Source organism: Gorilla gorilla, chromosome 1, assembly GCF_029281585.2.
Source record: "Gorilla gorilla gorilla isolate KB3781 chromosome 1, NHGRI_mGorGor1-v2.1_pri, whole genome shotgun sequence".
In the NCBI taxonomy this organism is placed as follows: Eukaryota; Metazoa; Chordata; class Mammalia; order Primates; family Hominidae; genus Gorilla; species Gorilla gorilla.
The window spans coordinates 106365270-106391626 of NC_073224.2; the positions used below are offsets into that span (position 1 = coordinate 106365270).

The 26357-nt window shown below is 42.1% G+C and overlaps 1 protein-coding gene across 11 annotated transcripts in view; it reads right to left on the reverse strand.

The window, feature by feature from the left end:
* RPRD2 (regulation of nuclear pre-mRNA domain containing 2) overlaps window positions 1-26357 on the reverse strand; it is a 111300-nt gene that overhangs the window by 6992 nt on the left and 77951 nt on the right. For 7 of the 11 annotated variants that reach the window (XM_055358026.2, XM_031013042.3, XM_031013039.3 and 4 more), the window contains 6 exons: window positions 25359-25411; window positions 24267-24393; window positions 22247-22422; window positions 12154-12436; window positions 9449-9706; window positions 5021-5221 (listed from right to left, as the gene is read on the reverse strand). In XM_055358026.2, the coding sequence (XP_055214001.1) occupies window positions 5021-5221; window positions 9449-9706; window positions 12154-12436; window positions 22247-22422; window positions 24267-24393; window positions 25359-25411 (1098 nt within the window). The remainder of the gene's footprint in view (window positions 1-5020; window positions 5222-9448; window positions 9707-12153; window positions 12437-22246; window positions 22423-24266; window positions 24394-25358; window positions 25412-26357) is intronic. The other 4 variants (XM_055358033.2, XM_055358005.2, XM_055358017.2 and 1 more) reach the window with 1 other exon arrangement.

A 26357-nucleotide genomic window follows, 5' to 3' on the forward strand; every position in this document is an offset into this window, starting at 1 on the left:
CCTGTAATCCTAGCATTTTGGGCAGCAGAGGCAGGAGGATGGCTTGAGGCCAGGAGTTTGAGACCAGCCTGGGCAACATAGTGAGACTCTGTCTCTAAAAAAAATATAAAAATCAGCTGGGCATGATGGTGCATGCCTGTAGTCCTAGCTACTAAAGAGGCTGAGGCTGGAGAATCACTTGTGCCCAGTTCAAGGTTACAGTAAACTAACTATGACTCTGCCACTGCACTCCAGCCTGGGTGGCAAAGTGAGTCTCTGTATTTAAAAATAAATTAATTAAAAAAAATTTTAATATACATTTCACCCAAATTTATAGCTTTTAGTCACTGAATACACTAACATTGTTCCTTAGTAATTATATGATTAAAGAAAATACTTCATGTGATACTTCAATTAACGTTTCTTCAAAATTTCAATTTTAACCCATATTCTAAGAGATTTGGCCTAAAGAATTTCAAGTCCCCTCCATCCTTGTAACATTTTAAAGCCATTTATTTCTAAATAATGTTGGATGGTCTTTATTGTTATCCAATATTCAATAATATCCAAACAACTGAAATAATGTTTACTTTAGTTATGACCCTTCTGAAGAAAAAAAAAATCCATGTTTCATTCCAAAAAAAGTTCCCTAGCCACATAATTCATCCCTCCTAATAGTTTGCTTTTTTTTTTTTTCTTTTTTTAAGAGACAGGCTCTTGCTCTGTCACCCAGGCTGGAGTGCAGTGGTGCGATCATAGCTCACTGTAACCTCAACCTCTTGGGCTCAAAAGATTTATCTGCCTTAGCTTCCTGAGTAGCTGGGACCACAGGTGTACATCACTATGCCCAGATAACTTTTTTATTTTTAGTAGAGACAAGGTCTCACCATGTTGCGCAGGCTGATCTCAAAATCTTGGGCTCAAGTGATTGTCCCACTTCAGCCTCCCAAAGTGCTGAGATTACAGGCGTGAGCCACCATGCCCAGCCTGATTTAATTCTTAGTAATCATTGTTCTCACAAAACCCAGAAGTCCTCAAACACTAGAATGTGATATATAATAATGTAATATGATTTTTAGAAGATATTTCAGCATATTTTTCAGATATTTTGGGATAACTTCTTCAAAAGAACATCTTTTTAAGATAGATATACTACTCAGATTTCTGGTAATAGGTAAAATTGTTTCTCACCACTAAATATTACTGTTCTCCAATCTTTTCTTTTTTTAATTATTTTTAAAAATTCTTAAAAACAATAGAGATAGGGGTTTTGCTATATTGACCAGGCTGGTCTCAAACTCCTGGCCTCAAGTGATCCTCCCATCGTGGCCTCCCAAAGTGTTAGGATTACAGGCATGAGCCACTGCGCCCAGCCAAAAGTTTGCTCTTTAATCATAACAAGTCATACTCTGCTCCTTTGCCCACTGAAGTTTCTCTTTTTTTGAGACGGAGTTTTGCTCTTCGCCCAGGCTGGCTCACTGCAACCTCTGCCTTCCAGGTTCAAGTGATTCTCCTACCTCAGCCTCCCAAGTAGTTGGGGTTACAGCTGTGAGCCACCACGCCCAGCTAATTTTTTTGTATTTTTTTTTGGAAAGACAGGTTTACCCTGTTGGCCAGGCTGGTCTTGAACTCCTGACCTCAGGTGATCCACCCGTCCCCAAAGTGCTGGAATTACAGGTGTGACCCACCACACCGGGCCTGAAGTCTCTCTTTTGTGTTATAAATCTGTCAATACCTAGGGCTGTGGATGACACAATCAGAACAAAGTTCTGGGATTTTGTTAACAGTCTTCGAGGAAATACATCTATTTAAGTTGCTAGATACAATCCTTTTAAAAGTCAAAGAGAATTCCACATTCCATAAGGAACCTAGTTCTGTTCAAATTTTGCCTCATCAGAAATTCCACATCGGCCAGGCATGGTGGTTCACACCTGTAATCCCAGCACTTTGGGAGGCCGAGACAGGCAGATCACCTGATGTCAAGAGTTCAAGACCAGCCTGGCCAACATGGTGAAACCCCATCTCTAATTGCTTGAACCGGAAGGCGGAGGTTGCAGTGAGCTGAGACTGCACCACTGTACTCTAGCCTGGGTGAGAAAAGCGAGACTCTGTCTCAAAAAAAAAAGAAGGCCGCCTAGGCGAGGTGGCTCACGCCTGTAATCCCAGCACTTTGGGAGGTCGAGGCAGGTGGATCACGTGAGGTCAGGAGTTCGAGACCAGCCTGGCCAACATGGCGAAACCCCATGTCTACTAAAAATACAAAAATTAGCCAGGCATGGTGGTGTGAGCCTGTAATACCAGCTACTCAAGAGGCTGAGGCAAGAGAATCACTTGAACCCGAGAGGCAGAAGTTGCAGTGAGCCGAGATCACAACACTGCACTCCAGCCTGGGCAACAGAGCAAGCCCCCGTCTCAAAAACAAACAAACAAATAAAAAGAAAAAGGGAGAAAGCATAAACATGTCAAACTCTCAAATTGTCCCTGATATTAGTAGTACAACATGTGCTGCAGTCATCATCAATTCTTTATTGCTGATGCCAACAGATAGGGGCTGTGGATTATTACTTAATACTATTTAGTTCTGTGTAACAAAATTCTGCACCTCCAGACAAAGCTCACTATAATATGCTTGAATGATCCACTTACATAACAGTTTCGGAAACTGTTTTACACCATTCCTTTGATAGAGTGCAGGGTTTCTCAACCTCAGCACTACTGACACTTTGGGCTAGATAATTCTTTATTGTTGGGGCTGTCTCACACATTGTAGGATATTTAGGAGCATCCTCCTGGCCTCTACTCACTAGAGGCAGTAGCACCCCTACCATTACCCCAGTTGAGACAACTAAAAAGGTCTCCAAATATTGCCAAGTGTCCTCCCTGGAGGCCTTTGGTTGAGACTACTGATATAGAGTAAATCACTACACTGAATATATTGCCCTGGTATTTGTAATTCATTTCATAATTATACTACGGTACTTAAAAAGGATTTCATTGGTATCTGGAGCATAAGAGAGTAGAGAGTAGGAAAGATTTATGAAAAAAGGTTAGAAACAGGCAGTGTCATGCACAAAACATAATTAGTAAAGCTGAACAGAAAGGGTCAAATGAGAGAGATTATAGGTAGGTGAAAACAAAAATACTACATCTAAGACTCTAATAAAATCATAAATAAAATAATAAATAATGAAGCCTCTATAAAACATTAGGACAAAAAAAGGTATATTCATGTCTCAGAAAAATTTTTTTTTTTTTTTTTTGAGGCAGGGTCTCATTCTGTCACTTAGGTTAGAGTACAGTGGGGTGACCACAGCGTACTGCAGCAGTGAACTCCTGGGCTCAAGTGATCCTCCTGCCTTAGCCCCCTGAGTAGCTGGAACTACAGGCATGCACCACTATGCCCAGCTAATTTTTTTTTTTTTTTGAGACAGAGTCTTGCTCTTTTGCCCAGGCTGGAGTGTAGTGGGGCAATCTTGGCTCACTGCAACCTCCGCCTCCTGGGTTCACACCATTCCCCTGCCTCAGCCTTCCAAGTAGCCAAGACTACAGGTGCCCGCCACCACGCCCGGCTAATTTTTTGTATTTTTAGTAGAGTCGGGGTTTCACTGTGTTAGCCAGGACGGTATCGATCTCCTGAACTCATGATCCGCCTGCCTCAGCCTCCCAAAGTGCTGGGATTACAGGCGCCCGGCGCTAATTTTTAATTCTGTTGTAGAGACAGGGTTTCACTATGTTCCTGAAGCGTCATAAAAAAAATTTTTTTTTTTTTTTGGACTGAGTCTTGCTCTGTCGTCCAGGCTGGAGTGCAGTAGCGTGATTCCGGCTTACTGCGATCTCAGCACACTACAGGTGTGTGTCACCACACCCGGCTAATTTTCATATTTTTAGTAGAGACGGTATTTCACCATGTTGGCCAGGCTGGTCTTGAACTGCTGACCTTAGGTGATCTGCCCGCCTCAGCCTCCCAAAGTGCCGGGATTACAGGCGTGAGCGACTGCACCTGGCCATATTTTTTTGATAATAAATGGACCCTTCCTACTGTCTTTAGCTTTGGTTAACATTAAAATTAATAAAACTCAACATATATAAACCTGTATTAAAAGCTGGGACTAATGCAGCCCCTAGGGTGTCATGGTGTAGGTGAAAGAATACTGAACTCCAGTCAAGAAATCTGGCTTTCAGCCTTGGCTCATACTGAATAGATAGATAGGTATGTGACCATAAACGGATCTTTTCACCTTATTGAGCCTTAGTTTCCTTACCTGAAAAGGGATTACACTAGATAATACTTAGTCTCTTTCAGCTTTGACATTTTATAATTCTTCAAATGTCAGCTCATAGATGATAAATATAAAAAAAATAGGAGGGGCGCAGTGGCTCACGCCTGTAATCCTAGCACTTTGGGAGGCTGAGGTGGGTGGACTGCCTGAGGTAAGGAGTTCAAGACCAGCCTGGCCAACATAGCAAAACTCCGTCTCTACTAAAAATACAAAAATTAGCTGGACGTGGTGGTGGGCACCTGTAATCCTAGCTACTTGGGAGGCTGAGGTTGCAGTGAGCTGAGATTGGGCCACTGCACTCCAGCCTGGGCGACAAGAGTGAAATTCTGTCTAAAATAAAAAAAAAGGATAATGACCACCAGGCATGGTGGCTCATGCCTATAATCCCAGCACTTTGGGAGGCCAGGAGTTTGAGACCAGCCTGGCCAACATGGAGAAACCCCATCTCTACTAAAAATACAAAAATTAGCCAGACATGGTGGTGTGGGCCTGTAATCCCAGCGGCTAGGGAGGCTGAGGCAGAAGAATCACTTGAACCAGGAGGCAGAGGTTGCAGTGAGCCGAGATCACTCTACTGCACACCACCCAGGCAACAGAGTGAGACTCCATCTCAAAAATTTTAAATAAATAAATAAAAAGAATAATGAATTAACTGTGTTATACATTTTATGGCTCTGGATTCATCAGAGATGGAATCCAGGATTAATTTAAGCCAGAGACAAACATTCACAATTCGAGTCCCTCTGGCACATGTCAGTTACCTTGCAGTGCAGGGGCTGACTGTGTCTGGGTTTTGGAAAGTGCAGACAGAATGCTCTCTGGGGTGATCTCCACCTTGGAGAGGATATTTGCCAGAGGGTTGTGAGATGTTGTCGTGGCAGGTGCAGGTGTTTTCAGGCCACTGGTGAGGTTGCTGGGGCTGGTGGGCGTTCCTGGAGAAGGTCTTGATGCAGGACTGACCCCTGGTGGCAGAAAGATGAACTCAAGAAAATGCAATTCAAAATGACTTCAATTTCCGATACTTCCCCTCACTTCAATGAGTTTGATATATTTAACAGGAATTCTTCTGTGGTTGATCCACAAATGGCCCATCATAACATGACATGTACAAAAAAAAAAAAAAACCCTGAAAAGATTATCTCCTTTTACTTGGAACACCATTAAAACAAACAAGTATTGGCCGGGCGAGGTGGCTCACACCTGTAATCCCAGCACTTTGGGAGGCCGAGGCAGGCGGATCACCTGAGGTCAAGAGTTCGAGACCAGCCTGACCAACATGGGGAAACCCTGTCTCTACCAAAAATAAAAAATTAGCCAGGTATGGTGGCAGGCGCCTGTAATCCCAGCTACTCGGGAGGCTGAGGCAGGAGAATCATTTGAACCCAGGAGGTGGAGGTTGCAGTGAGACAAGAGTTGAGACACAGTGAGACTCCGTCTCGAAAAAAACAAACAAGTATTAAGTGATTTTCATAGTTTTGAGAGCCCCAATATTTCTTATTTATTTTTAAAAAATAGAGACAGGGTCTTGCTACATTGCACAGGGTGGTCTTCAACTCTTGACCTCCAGTGATCCTCCCACCTTGGCTTTTCAAAGTGCTGGGAATTACAGGCATGTGCCACCACACCTGGACAATCTTTTTTCTCCACCAAATGGCACCTACAGTTCAGAGCCCTGTAGGTGCTCAATAAATACTGCTGGCTGACTGGATGCTGAGAGCCACTGCAGTTGTATAACTCAGCCACTGCATAATTTCATGTGACTGGTAAGTTATATGCTTTTGAAATAGCTTTTAAAATGAGATTATTTAAGAAATTTCCTTTATATTTTTACATTTAAAAACACTGGGTTGATCTTTAACACAGGAAATAAAATATATAAAGAGAAAAACATTTGTTATTTTAAAAAAGATAAATATGAACAGATATTTCACAAAGAAACTTAAGTGATAAGCAAAGGAAAAAAATTTTTAACATCTTTCATAGAAGAAATGGAAATTAAACAACTTTTTAAGGCTGGATTTGTAGACTGCACAAGGCAAGTAACTGGATAAGGTAAGGAACAACAGAAGCTTTCATATATTAGTCATATAAAATAGCACTTTTTTGGATATCAATTTAGTTATATATTAAAAGACTTTATTTATTTTTATTTAGTTTTTGAGATATGGTCTCACTGGGTTGCTCAGGCTGGAGTGCAGTGGACATTCACAGGCGTGATCACAGTGAACTACACGTCCTGGAATTCCTGGCATCAAGTGATCCTCCTGCATTTGCCTCCCGAGTAGCTGGGACTACATGGTATCCCACCTTGCCCGGCAAAATTTATTTAAAAAATTTTGGGCTGGGTGCAGTGGCTCATGATTGTAATCCCAACATTTTAGGAGGCCAAGATGGGAGGAACACTTGAGCCCAGGAGTTCAAGATCAGCCTGGGCAACATAGTAAGACACTGTCTCTACCAAAAAACCCACAAAACTTAGCCAGATGTGGTGGTGCACACGTGTGATCTCAGCCACTCAAAGGCTCAGGCAGGAGGATCACTTGAACCCAGAAGTTTGAGGTTACAGTAAGCCATGACTGCACCCCTGCACTCCAGCCTGGGTGATGGAGTGAGACCTTGTCTCAAAATAAATAAATAAATGGCCGGGTGCGGTGGCTCACGCTTGTTAATCCCAGCACTTTGGGAGGCCAAGGCGAGCAGATCACGAGGTCAGGAGATCGAGACCATCCTGGCTAACATGGTGAAAGCCCGTCTCTACCAAAAATACAAAAAATTAGCTGGGCGTAGTGGCAGGCACCTGTAGTCCCAGCTACTCAGGAGGCTGAGGCAGGAGAATGGCGTGACCTGGGAGGCGGAGCTTGTAGTGAGCTGAGATCGCGCCACTGCATTCCAGCAGCCTGGGGGACAGAGTGAGACTGTCTCAAAATAAATAAATAAATAAATAAAAATTAAAAAAAATTCCATTAAAAAGGTTTTATATACTTAACCCTTGCAAAGGGTTATTCATAAAATTTTTATAATTTACAGTTTTTTTTTTTTGTTTTTTGTTTTTTTTTGAGACAAGAGTCTCGCTCTGTCAACCAGGCTGGAGTGCAGTGGCTTGATCCTGGATCACTGCAACCTCTGCCTTCTGGGTTCAAATGATACTTATGCCTCAGCCTTATGAGTAGCTGGGATTACAGGTACGTGCCACCACAGCTGGCTGATTTTTTCTTTTTTTGAGACGGAGTCTTGCTCTGTTGCCCAGGCTGAAGTGCAGTGGCGTGATCTTGGCTCACTGCAACCCCCGCCTCCCAGGTTCAAGCGATTGTCCTGCCTCAGCCTCCCAAGTAGCTGGGACTACAGACGCATGCCACCATGCCCAGCTAATTTTTGTATTTTTAGTAGACAAGGTTTCACCAAGTTGGCCAGGCTGGTCTTGAACTCCTGACTTCAGGTGATCTGCCTGCCTTGGCCTCCCAAAGTGCTGGAAATACAGGCGTGAGCCACCAAACCTGGCCTAATTTTTGATTTTTGTTTTTGTTTTTTTTTGAGACGGAGTATTGCTCTGTCGCCCAGGCTGTGCAGTGGCGCGATCCTGGCTCACTGCAAGCTCCGCCTCCCGGGTTCAGGCCATTCTCCTGCCTTAGCCTCCCGAGCAGCTGGGACTACAGGCGCCCGCCACCATGCCCAGCTATTTTTTTGTATTTTTAGTAGAGATGGGGTTTTACCATGTTGGCCAGGATGGTCTCGATCTCTTGACCTCGTGATCCACCCGCCTTGGCCTCCCAAAGTGCTGGGATTACAGGTGTGAGCCACCACGCTCGGCCATAATTTTTGTTTTTTTAAGTAGAGATGGGGTTTCGCCATGTTGTCCAGGTTGGTCTCAACTCCTGGCCTCAAGTGATCAACCTGCCTCCACCTCCCAAAGTGGTGGGATTGCAGGCGTGAGCCACCACACCTGGCCCTATAGTATTCTTCATAAAAGTAAAAAACTGGAAACATACTAAGTGCCTAATAATAAAGGATTAGATAAGTTACCACATGCTATGCAGCTATTAAAAATGATGTAGAGAAATATTTAATGATTCATAAAAACATTCAAGATATATAATTAACTTTTAAATATCTAGTTTTGAAACAGTATATGCAATACACTTAATTACTTTTTTAAAAATTGTTATACATATTTAATTCTCCAAAACATTCATATACACATATACTTTTAAGGGTAAACACAAGTGGTTTCCTTTGGGGTAACAGGATTATAGATATCTATTAAAAATTTTTTTCATTTTTAATTTTTTATTTAGAGATAGGGTCTCACTATATTGCGAAGGCTGGTCTCGAACTCCTGGCCTCAGGCAATCTACCATCTCAGCCTCCCAAAGTGCTGGGATTACAGGCATGAGCCACCACGCCTGGCCTAGATATTTCTTTCATTCTCTTTGCTTATTTTCTAATTTTTCTATAATGACCCATTATTGGATTATTTTTTAATTTAACAATTAATTTAGCTGGGTGCGCTGGCTCATGCCTGTAATCCCAGCACTTTGGGAGGCCAAGATGGGTGGATCACCTGAGGTCAGGAGTTCGAGACCAGCCTGACCAACATGGTGAAACCCCGTCTCTACCAAAAATACAAAATTAGCCGGGCATGGTGGCACATGCCTGTAGTCCCAGCTATTTGGGAGGCTAAGGCAGAATTGCTTGAACCTGGTAGATGGAGGCTGCAGTGAGTGAAGTTTGCACCATTGCACTCCAGCCTGGGTAACATGACTGAAACTCCATCTCAGAAAAAAAAAAAATCATTAATTAAAAAAAATCAACAACAGACTGGGCACGGTGACTCACGCCTATAATCCCAGCACTTTGGGAGGCCGAGGTGGGTGTATCACCTGAGGTCAGAAGTTCGAGACCAGCCTGGCCAACATGGTGAAACCCCATCTCTACTAAAAATACAAAAATTAGCCGGGCGTGGTAGCAGGTGCCTGTAATCCCAGCTACTTGGGAGGCTCAAGCAGCAGAACACTTGAACCCGGGAGGCAGAGGTTGCAGTGAGCCAAGATCGCACCACTGCACTCCTGCCTGGGAGACAGAGCAAGACTCTGTCTAAACAACAACAACAACAAACCCCCCAAAAACAGATTAATGATTCAATTTAAAAAGATGGAAATTAACTTTTTATCCTCCTTACTGGGCTTACTTACCAGTATTTTTCATGACTGATGTTAAACTGCTAAGGATGGAACTGATCTTTGCCAGATCCACATTAGCCAGGTTTGGCAAAGCCAATGCTGGGGAAGGGGAAAGAGAAGTATTCACAGGCTTTGGAAGAGGTGGAGTTGCTGTCATGGTCACAGGCACTGGGGTACATGAAGAGGCCTTTGAAATATTTTCTGTTGGCTTTGTAGGTACAGAAGTGGATACAGCTGACTTCTCTGCAGGTTTTTCCTTCCTGTCCTCGACTGTTTCAACAAAGAAAAGAGATATTACATCCTACTACTTTCCAGACTTTACTTCCTATATGAAATAACATGTCCTAATATTTCCGGACTTGGGGGAAAAGGCACTACTTTAGAGAAAACAACGACTCACTTCATGCTTTTTTGAAAAAGTCACACTCTTCATAATTTATGATAATTCCTACCTTTAATATCTGCTTAAAAGCAATTTCCAGCTGGGGACAATGGCTCATGTGAGGTCAGGATTTCGAGACCAGCCTGGTCAACATGGTGAAATCCTGCCTCCACAAAAAATACAAAAAATTAGCTGGGTGTGGTGGCAGGCGTCTATAATCCCAGCTACTACAGAGGCTGAGACACGAGAATCGCTTGAACCCAGGAGGCAGAGGTTGCAATGAGCCGAGATTGTGCCACTGCATTCCAGCCTGGGCAACAAAGTGAGACTCCCGTCTCAAAAAAAAAAAAAAAAGCAAGCAATTTCCAGAATTTATCTTGTATCTTACTTTTCAATGATTCCTTTGCATTTTCTTAGTATTTGTGTATTAAATCTGTACAATTCAAGAAGCATGTTATTATTTGGTACACATTTGTGTTCTGTCTTTTGGAAATGATATTTTTCATAAACTGTCCTGTGTTTTTCTTTTCCATTAACCTGAGAACTTTCTAAGAACTTCTGTTCTTAGAAACAGAACCTCTATAGTGTTCATTGTATTTTCCTCTGGCTTCCTGAAATTGCCCTATTGGGGGGTGCAATCAGGCACTAACTAATTTGAAACTACAATGTTTTAACTCTCGATCACCTTGAATAATTATTTTTAATGTTTTAAGGGCTGTATCAATAGTGCACTGAATTCAACAGGAGTCAAACTATCTAATAAGATTTATAAAGGCTGGGGATATAAGAGAAACAATTCACCAAATCAGGTTATTTCTGAAACTGTGATTAACAAACTGACTTTGGAATTCTTGATGGTCAAAAGTGACAGAGAATAAGGAATTCCAGTATAAGTGACCCCTCATCCCAAAACAGTGCTATTTAACATGAATACAATTTAAGCCACATATGCCACATATGTAAGTTTAAATTTTCTAGCAGCCAAATTAAAAAAAAAAAGAATCAGGGCCGGGCATGGTGGCTCAAGCCCACCTCCCAGCACTTTGAGAGGCCGAGGCAGGCGGATCACTTGAGGTCAGGAGTTCGAGATCAGCCTGCCCAACATGGTGAAACTCCGTCTCTAATAAACATACAAAAAATAGCCGGGTGTGGTGGTATGCACCTACAATCAATCCTAGCTACTCGGGAGGCTGAGGCAGGAGAATTGTTTGAACCCAGGAGATGGAGGATGCAGTGAGCCAAGATTGCGCAACTGCACTCCAGCCTGGGCGACAGAGGGAAACTCTCCTTTTCTCTCAAAAACAAACACATAAAAAGAAACAGACACATGTAATTTAAAAATTCTATTTTATTCATCCTAATATATCCCAAATATTTTCATTTCAGTGTTATAAATATAAAAATTATTAATGAGATATTTTAACTCTTTGGGAGAGTTTCTGCCACCATGCTCGGCCTAGTTTCTGGACTCCAATGTGTCTGGTTTTGTTTTTTTTGGAGAGAGGGTCTCCCTCTGTCATCTAGGCTTGAGTGCAGTGACATGGTCTTGGCTCACTGCAACCTCCGCCTCCCAGGCTCAAGTGATTCTCCTGCCTCAGCCTTTCCAGCAGCTGGGACTACAGACGCATGCCACCACGCTGACTAATTTTTATATTTTTTGTAGAGACGGGGTTTCACTATGTTGCCCAGGCTGGTCTCAAAGTCCTGGACTCAAGCAATCTGCCCGCCTCAGCCTCACAAAGTGCTGAGATTACAGGCATGAGCCACTGCACCCGGCCTCAGTGTGTATTTTATACTTATAGCACATCTCAAGTTGGACAAGCTTCATTTCAAATGCTTAGCCACAGGTAGCTAGTAGCTACTTTCCCCCGACCGTCCCCCCAAGACGGAGTCTCGCTCTGTCTCCCAGACTGGAGTGCAGTGGCATGATCTCAGCTCACTGCAACCTCTCTCTCAGGTTCAAGCGATTCTCTTGCCTCAGCCTCCCGGGTAGCTGGAATTACAGGTACCTGCCACCATACCTGGATAAGTTTTGTATTTTAGTAGAGACAGGGTTACACCATGTTGGCTAGGGTGGTCTCGAACTCCTGACCTCAGGTGATCCACCGCCCATGGCCTAGTAGCTAGCATTTTAACAGTGCAGATACTGAGCAATGATTCTTAACACATTTGGCATATCAAATCCTCAACAACTGCTCTAGAGATTATAATGCTACCTTGGTGTTCTATCTTTTAAGAAATGAACTATCTTTCAATACCTGCCTGTGATGTATTCATTGCTGAGAAGGCAAAACAGATAAGGAATAAGTTGTCTATTAATCACATAAAGACATACCAATGATTTTTGACCCATCATCTTCCACATCTGAGAGTTCCATGTCTTCCACATCACGATTATCTGTCACAGGTTCAGGTGTGGCAGATTTCTCACTCTCCATGGTTGGTGACTGGGATTCCTCACCTCCCATTCCCTGAAAAGGAGACTCAGAACCAGTCGGGGAGGGAGCGTCCATGCTTGGGGAAGGAACTGGTGATTCTTCAGGATCTGGAAGGGTTGACTTCAATTGATCCAACTTCTTCTTTAAATTGTTTACTCGGTTAGCAAAGGTTTTATATGCCTAAAAGAGAAAAAAGGAGTTTACTCCTTGGAAAAAGACCAGAAAGTTAACATTTTTTCTTTTTGAGGCAGAGTCTCACTTTGTCACCCAGGCTAGAGTGTAGTGGCACGATCTCGGTTCACTGCAACCTCTGCCTCCTGGGTTGAAGTGATCCTTCTACCTCAGCCTTCCAAGTAGCTGGATCCACAGGAACACATCACCATGCCTGGCTAATTTTTGTATTTTTAATAGAGATGGGGTTTCACCATGTTGGCCAGGCTGGTCTCGAACTCCTGGCCTCAAGTGATCCACACGCCTCAGCCTCCCAAAGTGCTGGGATTATAGGCATGAGCCACCAAACCCAGCCTCCTCTTTTTTTCTTTGAGAAGGAATTTCGCTCTTGTTGCCCAGGCTGCAGTGCAGTGGCATGATCATAGCTCACCGCAACCTCTGCCTCCTGGGTTCAAGTGATTCTCCTGCCTCGGCCTCCCGAGTAGCTGGAATTACAGGCGTGCACCACCACGCCCGGCTAATTTTTGAATTTTTAGTAGAGACGGGGTTTCACCATGTTGGCCAGGCTGGTCTTGAACTCCTGATGTCAGGTAATCCATGCACCTCGGCCTCCCAAAGTGCTGGGATTACAGGCTTGAGCCACCGTGTTCGGCTGCTTTTTTTTTTTTTTAAATAAAATTTTATTCTCTTAAATGAGAGATGAGGTCCTGCTATGTTATCCAGGCTAGTCTTGAACTCCTCGGCTCAAGTGATCCTCCCACCTCAGCCTCCCAAAATGCTAGGATTGCAGGCATACACCATCATCCCTGGCCACCCATTTTGACTCTGATTAGATTTTCTATTATTAACCACGTACATTGCTGGCACAAAACAAGATAATATATCATCTGTCAAGCATGCAGTAGTTTCTAGTTTCTGCTTTTTATACTCCCTAAGTGAATATTACCATCCACACAGTTGCCTGAGTTAGAAACCTAGCAGTTATCTGTAATTTATATTCCCTTGCTCCTGTTTATCTATCCAACCAACCAATATTTATTGAGAGCCTAAATGTATCTTCTAGGTACTGGAGATACAGCAAGAAATGTGACAGACAAGAAAAAAAAAAAAAAATCAAATCCAAAAGTAAAGCAAAGCCTGGGAGGTCAGATGCTATTGTTTTAAAAAACAGGGGCTGGGCCTGGTGGTTCATGTCTGTAATCTCAGCACTTTGGGAGGCTGAGGCAAGGAGGATCACTTGAAGCCAGGAGTTCAAGACCAGCCTGGGCAACATAGGGAGATACTGTCTCTACAAAAAAATAAAAAAAAATTAGCTGGGCATGGTAGCATGCGCCTGTAGTCCCAGCTGCCTGTAGTGCCAGCTACTTAGGGGGCTGAGGTGGGAGGACTGCTTGAGCCCAGGTCAGGGCTGCAGTGAGCAGTGATCACACCACTGCACTCCAGCTTGGGTGACAAAGCGAGACCCTATCTCAAAACAAAAATAGTTTGTTGTAAAAGAAGTTTTAGGTGTTAGAAAATCATTGCAAAGATAGTTCCCACATACCCTATATCCAATTTTCCCTATTATTAACATCTTATATTAGTATGATACATTTGTCACATTAATTAATCAATATTCATAATTATTAACAAAAGTCCATACTTTAGATTTCCTCAGGTTTTTTTTTTTTTTTTTTTTTTTTTTTTTTTTTTTACCTAATGTCCTTTTCTAACCTAGGATCCCATCCAAGATACCACAGAACATTTAGTAGTCACGTCTTCTTTCTCCTTAGACTCCTCTTGTTTGTGACACTTTGCTGGACTTTCTTTTTTTTTTTTTTTGAGATGGAGTCTTGCTGTGTCGCCCATGCTGGAGTGCAGTGGTGTGGTCTTGGCTCACTGCAACCTCTGCCTCCTGGGTTCAAGTGATTCTCCTGCCTCAGCCTCCTGAGTAGCTGGGATTACAGGCGTGCACGTCCACACCTGGCTAATTTTTGTATTTTTAGTAGAGACGGGGTTTCACCATGTTGTCCAGGCTGGTCTTGAACTGCTGACCTCATGATCAGCCTGTCTCGGCTTCCCAAAGTGCTGGGATTACAGGCGTAAGCCATTGCGCCCGGCCTGGACTTTCACTGGTTTTGATGATCTTGACAGTTTTCAAGAGTACTGGTCAGGTATTTTGTAGACTGTCAATTGAGATTTGACTGATATTTTTCTCATGGCTAGACTGGGGTAATGAGTTTTTGGGTGGAAGGCCACAGAGGCAAACTGCTACTGTGATCACACCATATCAAGGGCACATACAATCAATACGACTTACCACTGTTGATGTTAATATTGACCACTTGGCTTAAATCCTATTGATGTCCTGATAGTCTTAATTGCTAATGTCTTAAAGATATCTTTTGAATTTTTCATTTTTTGAGAGTCGATGACCATTAGATTGTGTTATTATTTTGTTTTGTAAATTCAAGAACCTTTATTTTATTTTATTTCAGACAGGGTCTCGTTCTATCACCCAGGCTTGAGTGTAGTGGCACGATCATAGCTCACTGCAACCTCCGCCTCCCAGGTTCAAGCGATCCTCCCACCTCAGCCCTCCAAGTAGCTGGGACTACAGGCACATACCACCACTCCTGGCTAATTTTTGTGTTTTTTGTTGAGACAAAATTTCGCCATGTTGGCTAGGTTGATCTCGAACTCCTGACCTCAGGTGATCTGCCTGCCCCAGCCTCCCAAAGTGCTGGGATTACACGTGTGAGCCACTGTGCCCAGCCAAGAAGCATTATTTTTAAAAAGATATGAATACATTAGAATCTAGCTTTTTGCTTTTGATATAACTCAGTAGCTTATAGTAGACTAATGCTCCCATCAAGAACAAGTAGAAAAGCCAGATACACAGACACACTCGTTTGAATGTACTGGAGAGTGCTAAGGCCACCAAAAACTAAGTGGCAAATACTATCAGAGGGAAAGCATGGAGAGCTAAGCTGACATTATTTTCTCTTAGGATTCTGCTGATTCTGGGGAGCTAGGCAAGAAGCTGAGAATTAAGGCAAAAAGGACAAGAGAGGGCCACTATTAAATAAAGAGAAAAAAAGCAGAGCTTTTAACAGTCTTGCTGGTCTTAACAGGCAAAAATTAGAGGACTGAAAGGCCAAGATTCTGATGAAAGAGAGAACTGGCTCAACAATTTTTCCTTCAAGATATTTGCTGAATTCTGAAGCTGCTTGAGAGGGAAGAAGCCAAGCAGAAAACCTTGGAAAAAGCAGTGGTCTCATAGTGATGAGGAAACAAGGACTAGACAGTTCAAATCATGCCATGGAGAAGGGGGCTTAGTGATCATTCCAGGCTCTCTGTAGGAAAAATCTACATTCCAGAAGCTGGAGTGAACCAGAGGTGGAACAAGACTTGCTTAAACTGCAATTCAGCCTCAAGTCAGTTAGGTTTCAGATTTAATTAATATGACCAGCCTCAATATCTGCCTAGCAAAACAAGGGTGAACTGTCTCTGAAGGAAGAAAAATCATCCAGAGACTCCATAATCTTTTAATGTTCGGCATTCAATAAAAAATTAGCAGGCATGCTAAGAGATAGGTCCAAATGGCTAAAAAGAAAATGCAGACACTACATTAGCAGCTACCTCTGGGCACTAAACAAAACAAAACAAAAACACCAAACACCACTAACATACCAGTAACAGGTGAAGCCAATATTGGAACTATATGACAAAAACCCAACAGCTATGATTAATACGTTCATGAAAATAGTGAAAAATTTCTTTCCCTTCCTCTGTGAGCAATTTAGTCCACAACCCATTAGCTGGAGCTGAGGGAAAAAACTCAGTGGCTTAGAGAGAATGGACCCAAAAATGAGAAAAATGTCTGCATGGGAGGGAGGCATTGCAAAGGATGTTGGAGTCTAAGCAGGATAAAAAGAAAACCCATAAAGGTGGTTGGAGAGAGATGGAAGTGCTGGGAGACTGGCCACAACTGATTAAGTAAAAATACTGAGGCCAGGCGCGGTGGCTCACGCCTGTAATCCCAGCACTTTGGGAGGCCAAGGAGCGCAGATCATGAGGTCAGGAGTTCAAGACCAGCTTGACCAATATGGTGAAACCGCGTCTCTACTAAAAATACAAAAATTAGCCGGGCGTGGTGGTGTGCGTCTGTAGTCCCAGCTACTCAGGAGGCTGAGGCAGGAGAATCGCTTGAACCCAGGAGACAGAGGTTGCAGTGAGCCAAGATTGTGCCACCACGCTCCAGCCTGGGCAACAGCACGAGGCTCCATCTCCAAAAAAAAAAAAAGTAAATATATTGAAGACAAGGGAGCAAGGTTTTACACTGTTAGAAAAGCAATTAGTAGCGTAAAAAAGTGGGGCCAGTAGCTCACGCCTGTAATCTCAGCACTTTGGGAGGCAGAGGCAGGCGGATCACCTGAGGTCAGGAGTTTGAGACCAGCCTGGCCAACATGGTGAAACCCCATCACTGTTAAAAATATAAAATTAGCCAGGCGTGGTGGCGAATGCCTGTAATCCCAGCTACTTGGGAGGCTGAGGTAGGAGAATTGCTTAAACCTGGGAGGCGGAGGTTGCAGTGAGCCGAGATCGTGACACTGCACTCCAGCCTGAGCAACAAGAGTGGAAAGTTCGTCTCAAAAAAAAAAAAAAAAAAAAAAAGGGGGATATGTCAAAAGAACACAGAAAGGAGCTCACATTGACCAAAACTTTGTCAAACTGAGCATCAAAATAAATATTAGTAGTAATGAATTAAAACAGTGAGTAAACAGGATTCAAGTCCATTCATATAAATAAATGAATACATCGAAAGTCTGGTAAGGAACAAGATATTTACATAGTTTCAAAATACTTCCTCACAAAACATTCATTAATTGGTATATTAGTTTCTTAGGGCAGTGGTTAATTAAGTACTACAAAATGAGTGGCTTAAAACAACAGAAATTTATTGTCTCTGAAGGCTAGTGGTCCAAAATTAAGATGTCAGCAGGCTGTGCTCTCTCTGACACTGGGCAGAATTCTTCCTTGCCATTTCCTGGTTTCTGGTGGTGCCCATCAATCCTTGATGTTTTTGGCTTGTAGCTGCATCGCTCCAATATCTGCCTATGCTGTCACATGATGTTCTCCCTGTGCTTCTGTCCAGTTTCTCAGTTTCTCTCTTTTTTTTTTTTTTTTTTTGAGACAGAGTCTTGCTTTCTTGCCCAGGCTGGAGTGCAATGGTGTGATCTTGGCTCACTGCAACCTCTGCCTCCTGGGTTCAGGCGATTCTCCTGCCTCAGCCTCCCAAGTAGCTGGGATTACAGGCACCCGCCACCATGCCTGGCTAATTTTTCCTATTTTTAGTATAGACGGGGTTTCACCATATTGGCCAGGCTGGTCTTGAACTCCTGACCTCAAGGGATCTGCCTGCCTCAGCCTCCCAAAGTGCTGGGATTACAGGTGTGAGCCATTGCACCCAGCCAGTTTCCCTCTTCTTATATGGACACAAGTTATATCGGATGATTAAGGCCCACCCCAGTGAACTCATTTTAACTTGATTATATCAGCAAAGACCCTATTTCCAAATAAGGTCACATTCACATGTACTGAAGGTTAGGGCTTCAACACATCTTTTTGGAGTGCATGATTTTTTTTTTTTTTTTTTTTGAGACGGAGTCTTGCTCTGTCTCCCAGGCTGGAGTGCAGTGGCGCGATCTCGGCTCCCTGCAAGCTCCGCCTCCCAGGTTCACGCCATTCTCCTGCCTCAGCCTCCCAAGTAGCTGGGACTACAGGCGCCTGCCACTGCGCCCGGCTAATTTTTTGTATTTTTTAGTGGAGACAGGGTTTCACGATGTTAGCCAGGATGGTCTCGATCTCCTGACCTCGTGATCCACCTGCCTCGGCCTCCCAAAGTGCTGGGATTACAGGTGTGAGCCACCGCGCCCGGCTAAATAAATAAATACATACATACACCTGATGGTTATGTAGGAGAGTATGTCCAGTAGGAAATACACACTAAAACATTTTGGATAATGGGGTACAAGCAACTTATTTTCAAATAATTCAGGAAAAAAAGGTCTTCATACTGTACTTAAGATCTTTCATAATGGTGAGATTTAAAAAGATGAATAAATTTTACCAGAAAATTGAACTCTTTCTTTAAAAAAATTCAGCAGCAATTCTAGAACTGAAAAGTAAACCAACTAAGAATAGATGGGTTTGGTTTAATCACAGACAAGATTCAACAGAATAAGGTATTAATGAATTACAAGACTAGTTAGTAGAATATCTAGAAGGAAGCAGAGAGAGAAATAAAAGATGGAAAATTCAGACAGGACTATAAAAAAAGGCATTTGGAACACAACAATGAGATCCATACATACTAATGTGAGTTCCAAGAGGAGAGGAGGGAGATGAAACAGTAACAATAATTGAGATCAATAGCTGAGAATTTTTGAAAATTTATAAAAAACACGAAGCCATTTGTTATGGGTGAATTATCTATCTCTGTACCCCCTGACTCATATGTTGAAGTCCTCACTCCTAGTACCCCAGAATTATTTGAAGACAGGATTTCTACAGAGGTAATCAAGTTAAGTGAGGTCATCAGGATGGGCCCTAATCTAATATGACTGGTATCCTTATAAAAAGGTGAAATCTGGGAGATGGAAGGAAGGAGGGAGAGGAAAGGAGGGAGGAAGAGGGAAGGAGAAAGGAAGAGAGGAAGAGAGAGTACACGCAAGCAAAAACAGGAGACAAAACAGAAATCTAAAAATTATTTGATTAATTAAAAAAAGCAAAAAAGGAGTAACAAAGGAAAGGACACACAGGACAAATAGAAAGATGGTAGACTTAAACCCAAGCATATCAATAAGTAGACTAAACACTGCAAAGTCAAAGATTTTCAGACTAGATCAAAACATAACAATAAAACTAAAACAAGATCCAACTATATGCTCTTTGCAAAAGATATACTTAAATATAAAAACTCATGGGATGCAACTTAGAAGGAAATTTACTGTATTAAATGTACACATTTCCTAAAAGCTGAAAATCAACCTGCTTATCCATTAGCCAATTCGGGGTTGGGCAGGGGGAGAAAATCAATGATCTAAGACATTTTAATGTATTTTTCCTTTTCTTTCTTCTTTTAATGTACAGAAGGGTCTCACAATGTTGCCCAGGCTAATCTCGAACTCCTGGCCTCAAGTGATCCTCCTACCTCAGCCTCCCAAAGTGTTGGAATTACAGGCATGAGCCACTGTGCCCAGCCTAAGACATTTCTAAATATAAGGTCAGACAAAATTTCCCTCTCACAAACACTTTTTTTTGGGAAATTACTTGAGACTGCTCCAGTACAATGATAGAAACCAAGAAAAAAAGACATGGAATCTGGAAAATAGAGGACTCAACTCAGGACAACAGTTAAGAGCTATTTTAGCCTGAGACTTAGGGAATAACCTAAACTGGGGACGGAAAATGAAAATTCAGGTAGGGAGGACCCAGGGGGAAAAGGGAATTCAGAATAGCTGGTGTGATGGAGAATTTAAAAAGGCTATGCAAGGGCAAACAATAAAAGAGAAAACAAAACTCCAGGAAAAAACAAAACTTCTAGTACAACTACAGTTACCACAAAACCTTGCAATGAACAATGTTTACAGAGTTATAATGTAAGCTTTTTGAAAAATTGTTTTTCAACCTTTAGAGTAGCAAAGAGTAATTAAGTATGATTGTAGAACAGAATGTAAATATTACCAACTTTGACAATACAGAAGTAAATACAGTTGGCTGGGTGTGGTGGCTGATGCCTATGGTCCCATCACTTTGAGAGGCTGAGGTGGGTGGATCACTTGAGGCCAGGAGTTCAAGACGAGCCTGTCCAACATGGTGAAACCCTGTCTCTACTAAAAAACCAAAAATTAGCCAGGCATGATGGCATGCACCTGTAATCCCAGCTACTCGGGAGGCTGAGGCAGGAGAATCACCTGAACCCAGGAGGTGGAGGTTGCAGTGAGGCCAAGAGTGCGCCACTGCACTCCAGCCTGGGTGACAGAGCGAGACTCCATCTCAAAAAAAAAAAACAACAACAAAAAAAAGTAAATATAGTTGATTGAAGCTGGAAAATTGAAGGGATAGATGAAAACTAATGGGAGCAAACAGGGATGCTACTAACCAAATTTTACGAAGTAGGGAGTCTAGTGTTAATGGTCAAAAAATAGTAAATACAGTCCTTTAATTTATAGATAACAGATTTAAAACAGTTATACAACAAAACTGGGAGAAGGAGACAGGCGGGTGAGTATAAGCTAAATCCACATCTGTCATATCAGGAAGTTAACAGCTATTTCTAAAATAGGATAAATCAAGAAAGAATAATATGGGCAAATCATTTAAAATATGGAAGCAAATGCCAGAAAAAAATAGCAAAATGCATTAAAAGGGATTCCTTCTACGAAGTAGGACTGGTGGGACCTACAGTACCATATGCTTTTACGACCATACACAGTGATTAAAACTTAAAAAAAATTCATTATGGAACAGTTAGTTTCTTTCAGAGGTCATTAGACACATGCCCATTTATCACCTCTCTCCCTTTCTTGGGGGAATAAAAAGAAGTTCCCTGGCTGGGTGTGGTGGCTCATGCCTGTAATCCCAGCACTTTGGGAGGCCGAGGTGGGCGGATCACCTGAGGTAGGGAGTTTGAGACCAGCCTGACCAACATGGAGAAACCCCATCTCTACTAAAAATATGAAATTAGCTAGGTGTGGTGGCACATGCCTGTAATCCCAGCTACTCAGGAGGCTGAGGCAGGAGAATCACTTGAACCCGGGAGGCGGAGGTTGAAGTGAGCCAAGATCACGCCATTGCACTCCAGCCTAGGCAATAAGAGGGAAACTCCGTCTCAAAAAAAAAAAAAAAAGTTCCTTAATTCAGTCAATTTACATGAAATTTGGTAACAGGATGTTTCCATCCAGTTTTCTGGTTAAGAAAAAAAGTAAGGCCAGGGACGGTGGCTCACACCTGTAATCCCAGCACTTTGGGAGGCCAAGGTGGGCAGGAGTTCAAGACCAGCCTGACCAATATGGAGAAACCCCATCTCTACTAAAAATACAAAAATTGGGCCGGGCACGGTGGCTCCTGCCTGTAATCCCAGCACTTTGCGGGACCAAGGCAGGCGGATCACCCGAGGTCGGGAGTTTGAGACCAGCCTGACCAACATGGAGAAACTTCGTCTCTACTAAAAATACAAAATTAGCCGGGCATGGTGGTGCATGCCTGTAATCCCAGCTACTCAGCGGGGCTAAGGCAGGAGAATCGCTTGAACCCGGGAGGTGGAGGTTGCTGTGTGCTGAGATCGCACCACTGCACTCTAGCCTGGGCAACAAGAGCAACAAACTCCGTTCCAAAAAAAAAAAAGACCCAGGTCTTATTCTACCACTTACTAGCTGTATTACCTTGTACAAGTTTACTAATCCTCATAATTTCTTCTATTTTTTTTGAGACGGGTCTCACTCTTGTTGGCCAGGCTGGGGTGCAGTGGCGTGATCACAGCTCATTGAAGCCTGAGATCACACCCAGATAATTTCTGTACTTTTTTGCTAGACACACGGTTTTACCATGGTGCCCAGGCTGGTCTCAAAGTCCTGGGCTCAAACAATCCTCCTGCCTCAGCCTCCCAAAGTGCTGGGATTACAGGTGTGCACCACAGCACCTATCCCAAAAGTAATTTCATCTGCGATAAGGAGATAAAAATGCATATCCTAACAGAGTTAGATAATGTATGTTAACAATCTCTGAAATATAGTAACAAGCATTCAGTATAAGACAGCTTTAATTATTACTTACATTGGCCACCACTTTTACTTCTTTGTATTGTGCTTCATAGAAAATTCCAGCATTTTCCAGTGCTTCTGTTAATGAGGGTCCGTTTTTCACCTGCTTATCTAATCCATTCACAAATTCTTCCAGTTTGGAGCTTGCCTCTTCAAATTCTTTGGAGAACTTCTTCCCACCTGTTTTATCTAAAATGACATGGGAAATATTCATTTCAGGATAAAATAAAAAATAAAAAAATTTAGTCTTTTGACTTTTGAAGAAAACCTCTCTTTGTGAACATACTCTTGCTGCCTTACTGTGCAGTACTCTAATACTCTTAGTTTCACATTTTTTTTTTTTTTTTTTTGAGACAGAGTCTCACTCTGTCGCCCAGGCTAGAGTGCAGTGGCGCGATCTCGGCTGACTGCAAGCTCCGCCTCCCGGGTTCACGCCATTCTCCTGCCTCAGCCTCCCGAGTGGCTGAGACTACAGGCGCCCGCCACCACGCCCGGCTAATGTTTTGTATTTTTAGCGGAGATGGGGTTTCACTGTGTTAGCCAGGATGGTCTCAAGCTCCTGACCTCGTGATCTGCCCGCCTGGGCCTCCCAACGTGCTGGGATTACAGTTGTGAGGCACCGTGCCCTGCCTCACAATTTTATCTTAAACAAGTTTCTCCAAATCACAAAACAGATTATTAAAATTCTTTACAGAACAGACTCATGTGAACCTGCCAGAGTGAAGGCACTTGTAATTAAGGTAAAGAAAAGAAAGTTCAACTAAAAGAGTTTGTTGATTAATTATTTTCTTCACAAATTGGATTCCACACTGCTACTTACTTAGGAATAACAAAATGAAGCTCAACTGTATTCGCTTATACCATAACTTTTGCATTACAGAACGTAGTAAGATGTTATCTCTTAAACGAGAAAAGTAACGTTCAGAAAAGTAAAAATAAAGTGACCTCTGTATGCATCACAATAAAAGTTCTTCTTTCCTATCTGAAAAAGATTCGTGATAATTCAGTATATCTACTTCTTTCCCAGTGACTGGCAGAATATGGCTTTGGATATGAGTATAAATTTTGGCTTTGCCTCTTATCAGTTGTGTAACTTGGGTAAGCTACTAATCTCCTTACAAGACCTCAGATCTCTCATGTGATAAAATAGAGATTTTTTAGTATGTTTTCTGTTATGAGGATTGAATTAGGTAATATATGTTAAATTGTTTGTTTTTAAAAATTTTTTCTTTAGAGACGGTCTCTTCTGTCACCCAGGCTGGAGTGCAGTGACATGATCAGAGTTCACTACAGCCTCCTGGGGTCAAACAATCTGCTTGCCTCAGCCTCCCAAGCAGCTAGGACTATAGGTGTGTGCCACCAAGCTCATTAATGTTTTAATTTTTTTGTAGAGACAGGGTCTCACTATGTTGCCCAGGCTAGTCTCAAACTCTTGGTCTCAAGCAGTCCTCCTGCCCTGGCTTCCCAAAGTGCTGAGATTACAGGCACTGTGTCTGGTCTGTTAAATTTAAAGTACGGTACAGGAATAAAATTGGTGCCAAAATTAATAGCTAGTAGTCATTTACTTATTATTTCAAAAATATTCATCAAATATCTATTATGTGCCAAGCATTGCTCTAGGTGCCAGGGTATAGCAATGAACAAATCAGTATAATTTCTGCCTTCATGAGGCTTACATTATAATAAATTATTAGTATGGTTTACAATTTACAATGCAAGGAAACTAGATGGTCTAACTAGATTTTATGAGGCATTAGAGTGACTTCATTAAAGAGCATACCCATACCAATTAACCATACATGTGAAATACAACTGTCTATATATAACCTAGTACACCAAGAAAGTACTAGAAATGAGAACAACAGAATTTACTTATGAAATTTATATGCATGAAATAACTACCTGGGAAACCGGAGGTGCTACAACTGCTTTCTACCCAAGGATCTCCTTATGAGGTAAACCAGTATGATTACCGGAAAAATGACACATATGGAAAGAAAATCTGACTTACTCTAAAAGGATGTAAGCATTACCTTTTAAGCATTTGAGAGTTTCTGTGCTGCACACATCCACCCTCATAGTTGACAACTGCTTTTCCTTCAGTTCTATCTGATCTTCTGAGCGCTTGTATAGCAACAGCTCTTCAATTAGGGCCTGAGACTAAACACAGACCAGAGCCATATTTCATTTACAAGATCATTCAATTATTCTCATTCTCTCTCTCCTCATTTTGTATAACAAAACAAAACAAAACAAACAAACAAAAACCCTAAAGCTTAACAAAACCCTGGGAGGAAAAAAACTTTTCACTTTTTCTCACGATGACAGATATTAATGATCAATTATCATGTCAAAACCATGTTTAGTTATAGACTTCATTTATTTATTTATTTTTTGAAATGGAGTCTCGCTCTGTCGCCCAGGTTGGAGTGCAGTGGCACGATCTCGGCTCACTGCAAGCTCCACCTCCCGGGTTCATGCCATTCTCCTGCCTCAGCCTCCTGAGTAGCTGGGACTACAGGCGCCCGCCACCACGCCCAGCTAATTTTTTTTTTTTTTTAATTTTTAGTAGAGACGGGGTTTCACCATGTTAGCCAGGGTGGTCTCGATCTCCTGACGTCGTGATCTGCCCACCTCGGCCTCCCAAAGTGCTGGGATTACAGGCGTGAGCCACCGTGCCCAGCCTAGTTACAGACTTTAAAAGATCCTTTTCCTTCATTACACAAAGCTAATTTATGGATACAGAATTAAGACTAAAACAGACAAAGGTCCATTTATATAGCCTCTTTAAATTTTAATTACATAAACATAGCCTTCTGTTATTCTAAGCAAATTCTAATTTAGAAAGAGTTTCACAGGAAAATAAACTCTCTTGCTCGCATAAATTGAATACGGAACTCAGCTGATAATAGATATACTGGAAGAAGGTTATTTCTACCATTAGGGGAACAGATAAAACGCCAAGCAATCTAATCCCAATCTGGGTTCCTTTAGAACAGTTCATGCATGTTTAAAACATGACATGTGTAATTGAATACACATAAATCTTATTGGACTATACAGGAAACTATAATACAAAAGGGGTGAATAATACTTTGCTATATTAAACAAATTCTGTAACTTACTCGAAATTCAGCAACTATCTTAGACTTGAGAGCAGCTTTTGGATTTGTAGATGCTGTTGGAATTAAACAAAAGGTCATTAAGAATACAGACACAAAAAGTTGACTAACAGGAAAAATTTTAGCTCTATAGTTAAAGATATACTCTGAACATATGGCAAACATGCACATTTAAGTCATAATTCCTAAAATAAATAATGGACTAGGAAATTTGAACATTCCTAAATGTGGTCAATGTAAAAATACGCTATTTAGACAGACCTGACCTACTTACCTCCAACAGACCCTTCAGGTCATAAAGTCCTAGAATTATTGATTTGGAGACACCGAGATACATCAAGTACCTTTTTTTCCTAGTCTGGGTGTAAGAGGATCTAAATACCTCAAATTAAGAGTGTTCAGGAACAGGACATCCAATTAATCCTGAGCACTGGCTGAAGAAAATTGGTGACAAATAACTCTATTCCTATAAATTTATCCTTTGAATTTCTTTTTCTGCTGACTCAATTCATAGCAAAAATAGGCAAGGAAACTTCTAGGTATATTAATACTGTGGTTGAACTTTGGCTGAAATGACGACTCCTGTTGTTCCTAAGCATGCAACTTATGACCAAAAAGATGTCTGAGGACTCCCTTAATCATGATGGATATCATATGCTCGCTGGAGCAAAACCATCCCAAGTATCTCGTTTCACCTCCCAATTCTCACTGTCTTTTACTTTGTTCCCTCCACACCTTCAAGTCTCTCTCAATATTCCTCAGTTTGCCCACAGCAGCCTATCACATGCAGTATTCCATTCCCTTGATCTCATGCTGGGTAAATACGATAAATATAACAGGAGCTCCCATTACAGAATGAGCTTCTGGCCAGGATCTGAGGTCCATGTCTAATTTGGTAGAGTATATCCCCCAAATCTGGAGATTTCATGGTTCCCACAGAAATGCTTCTTAATGCCTAGTCTCCTCTTCAGATCTGTTGTTTAATGCCAGCTGCCTCTAACA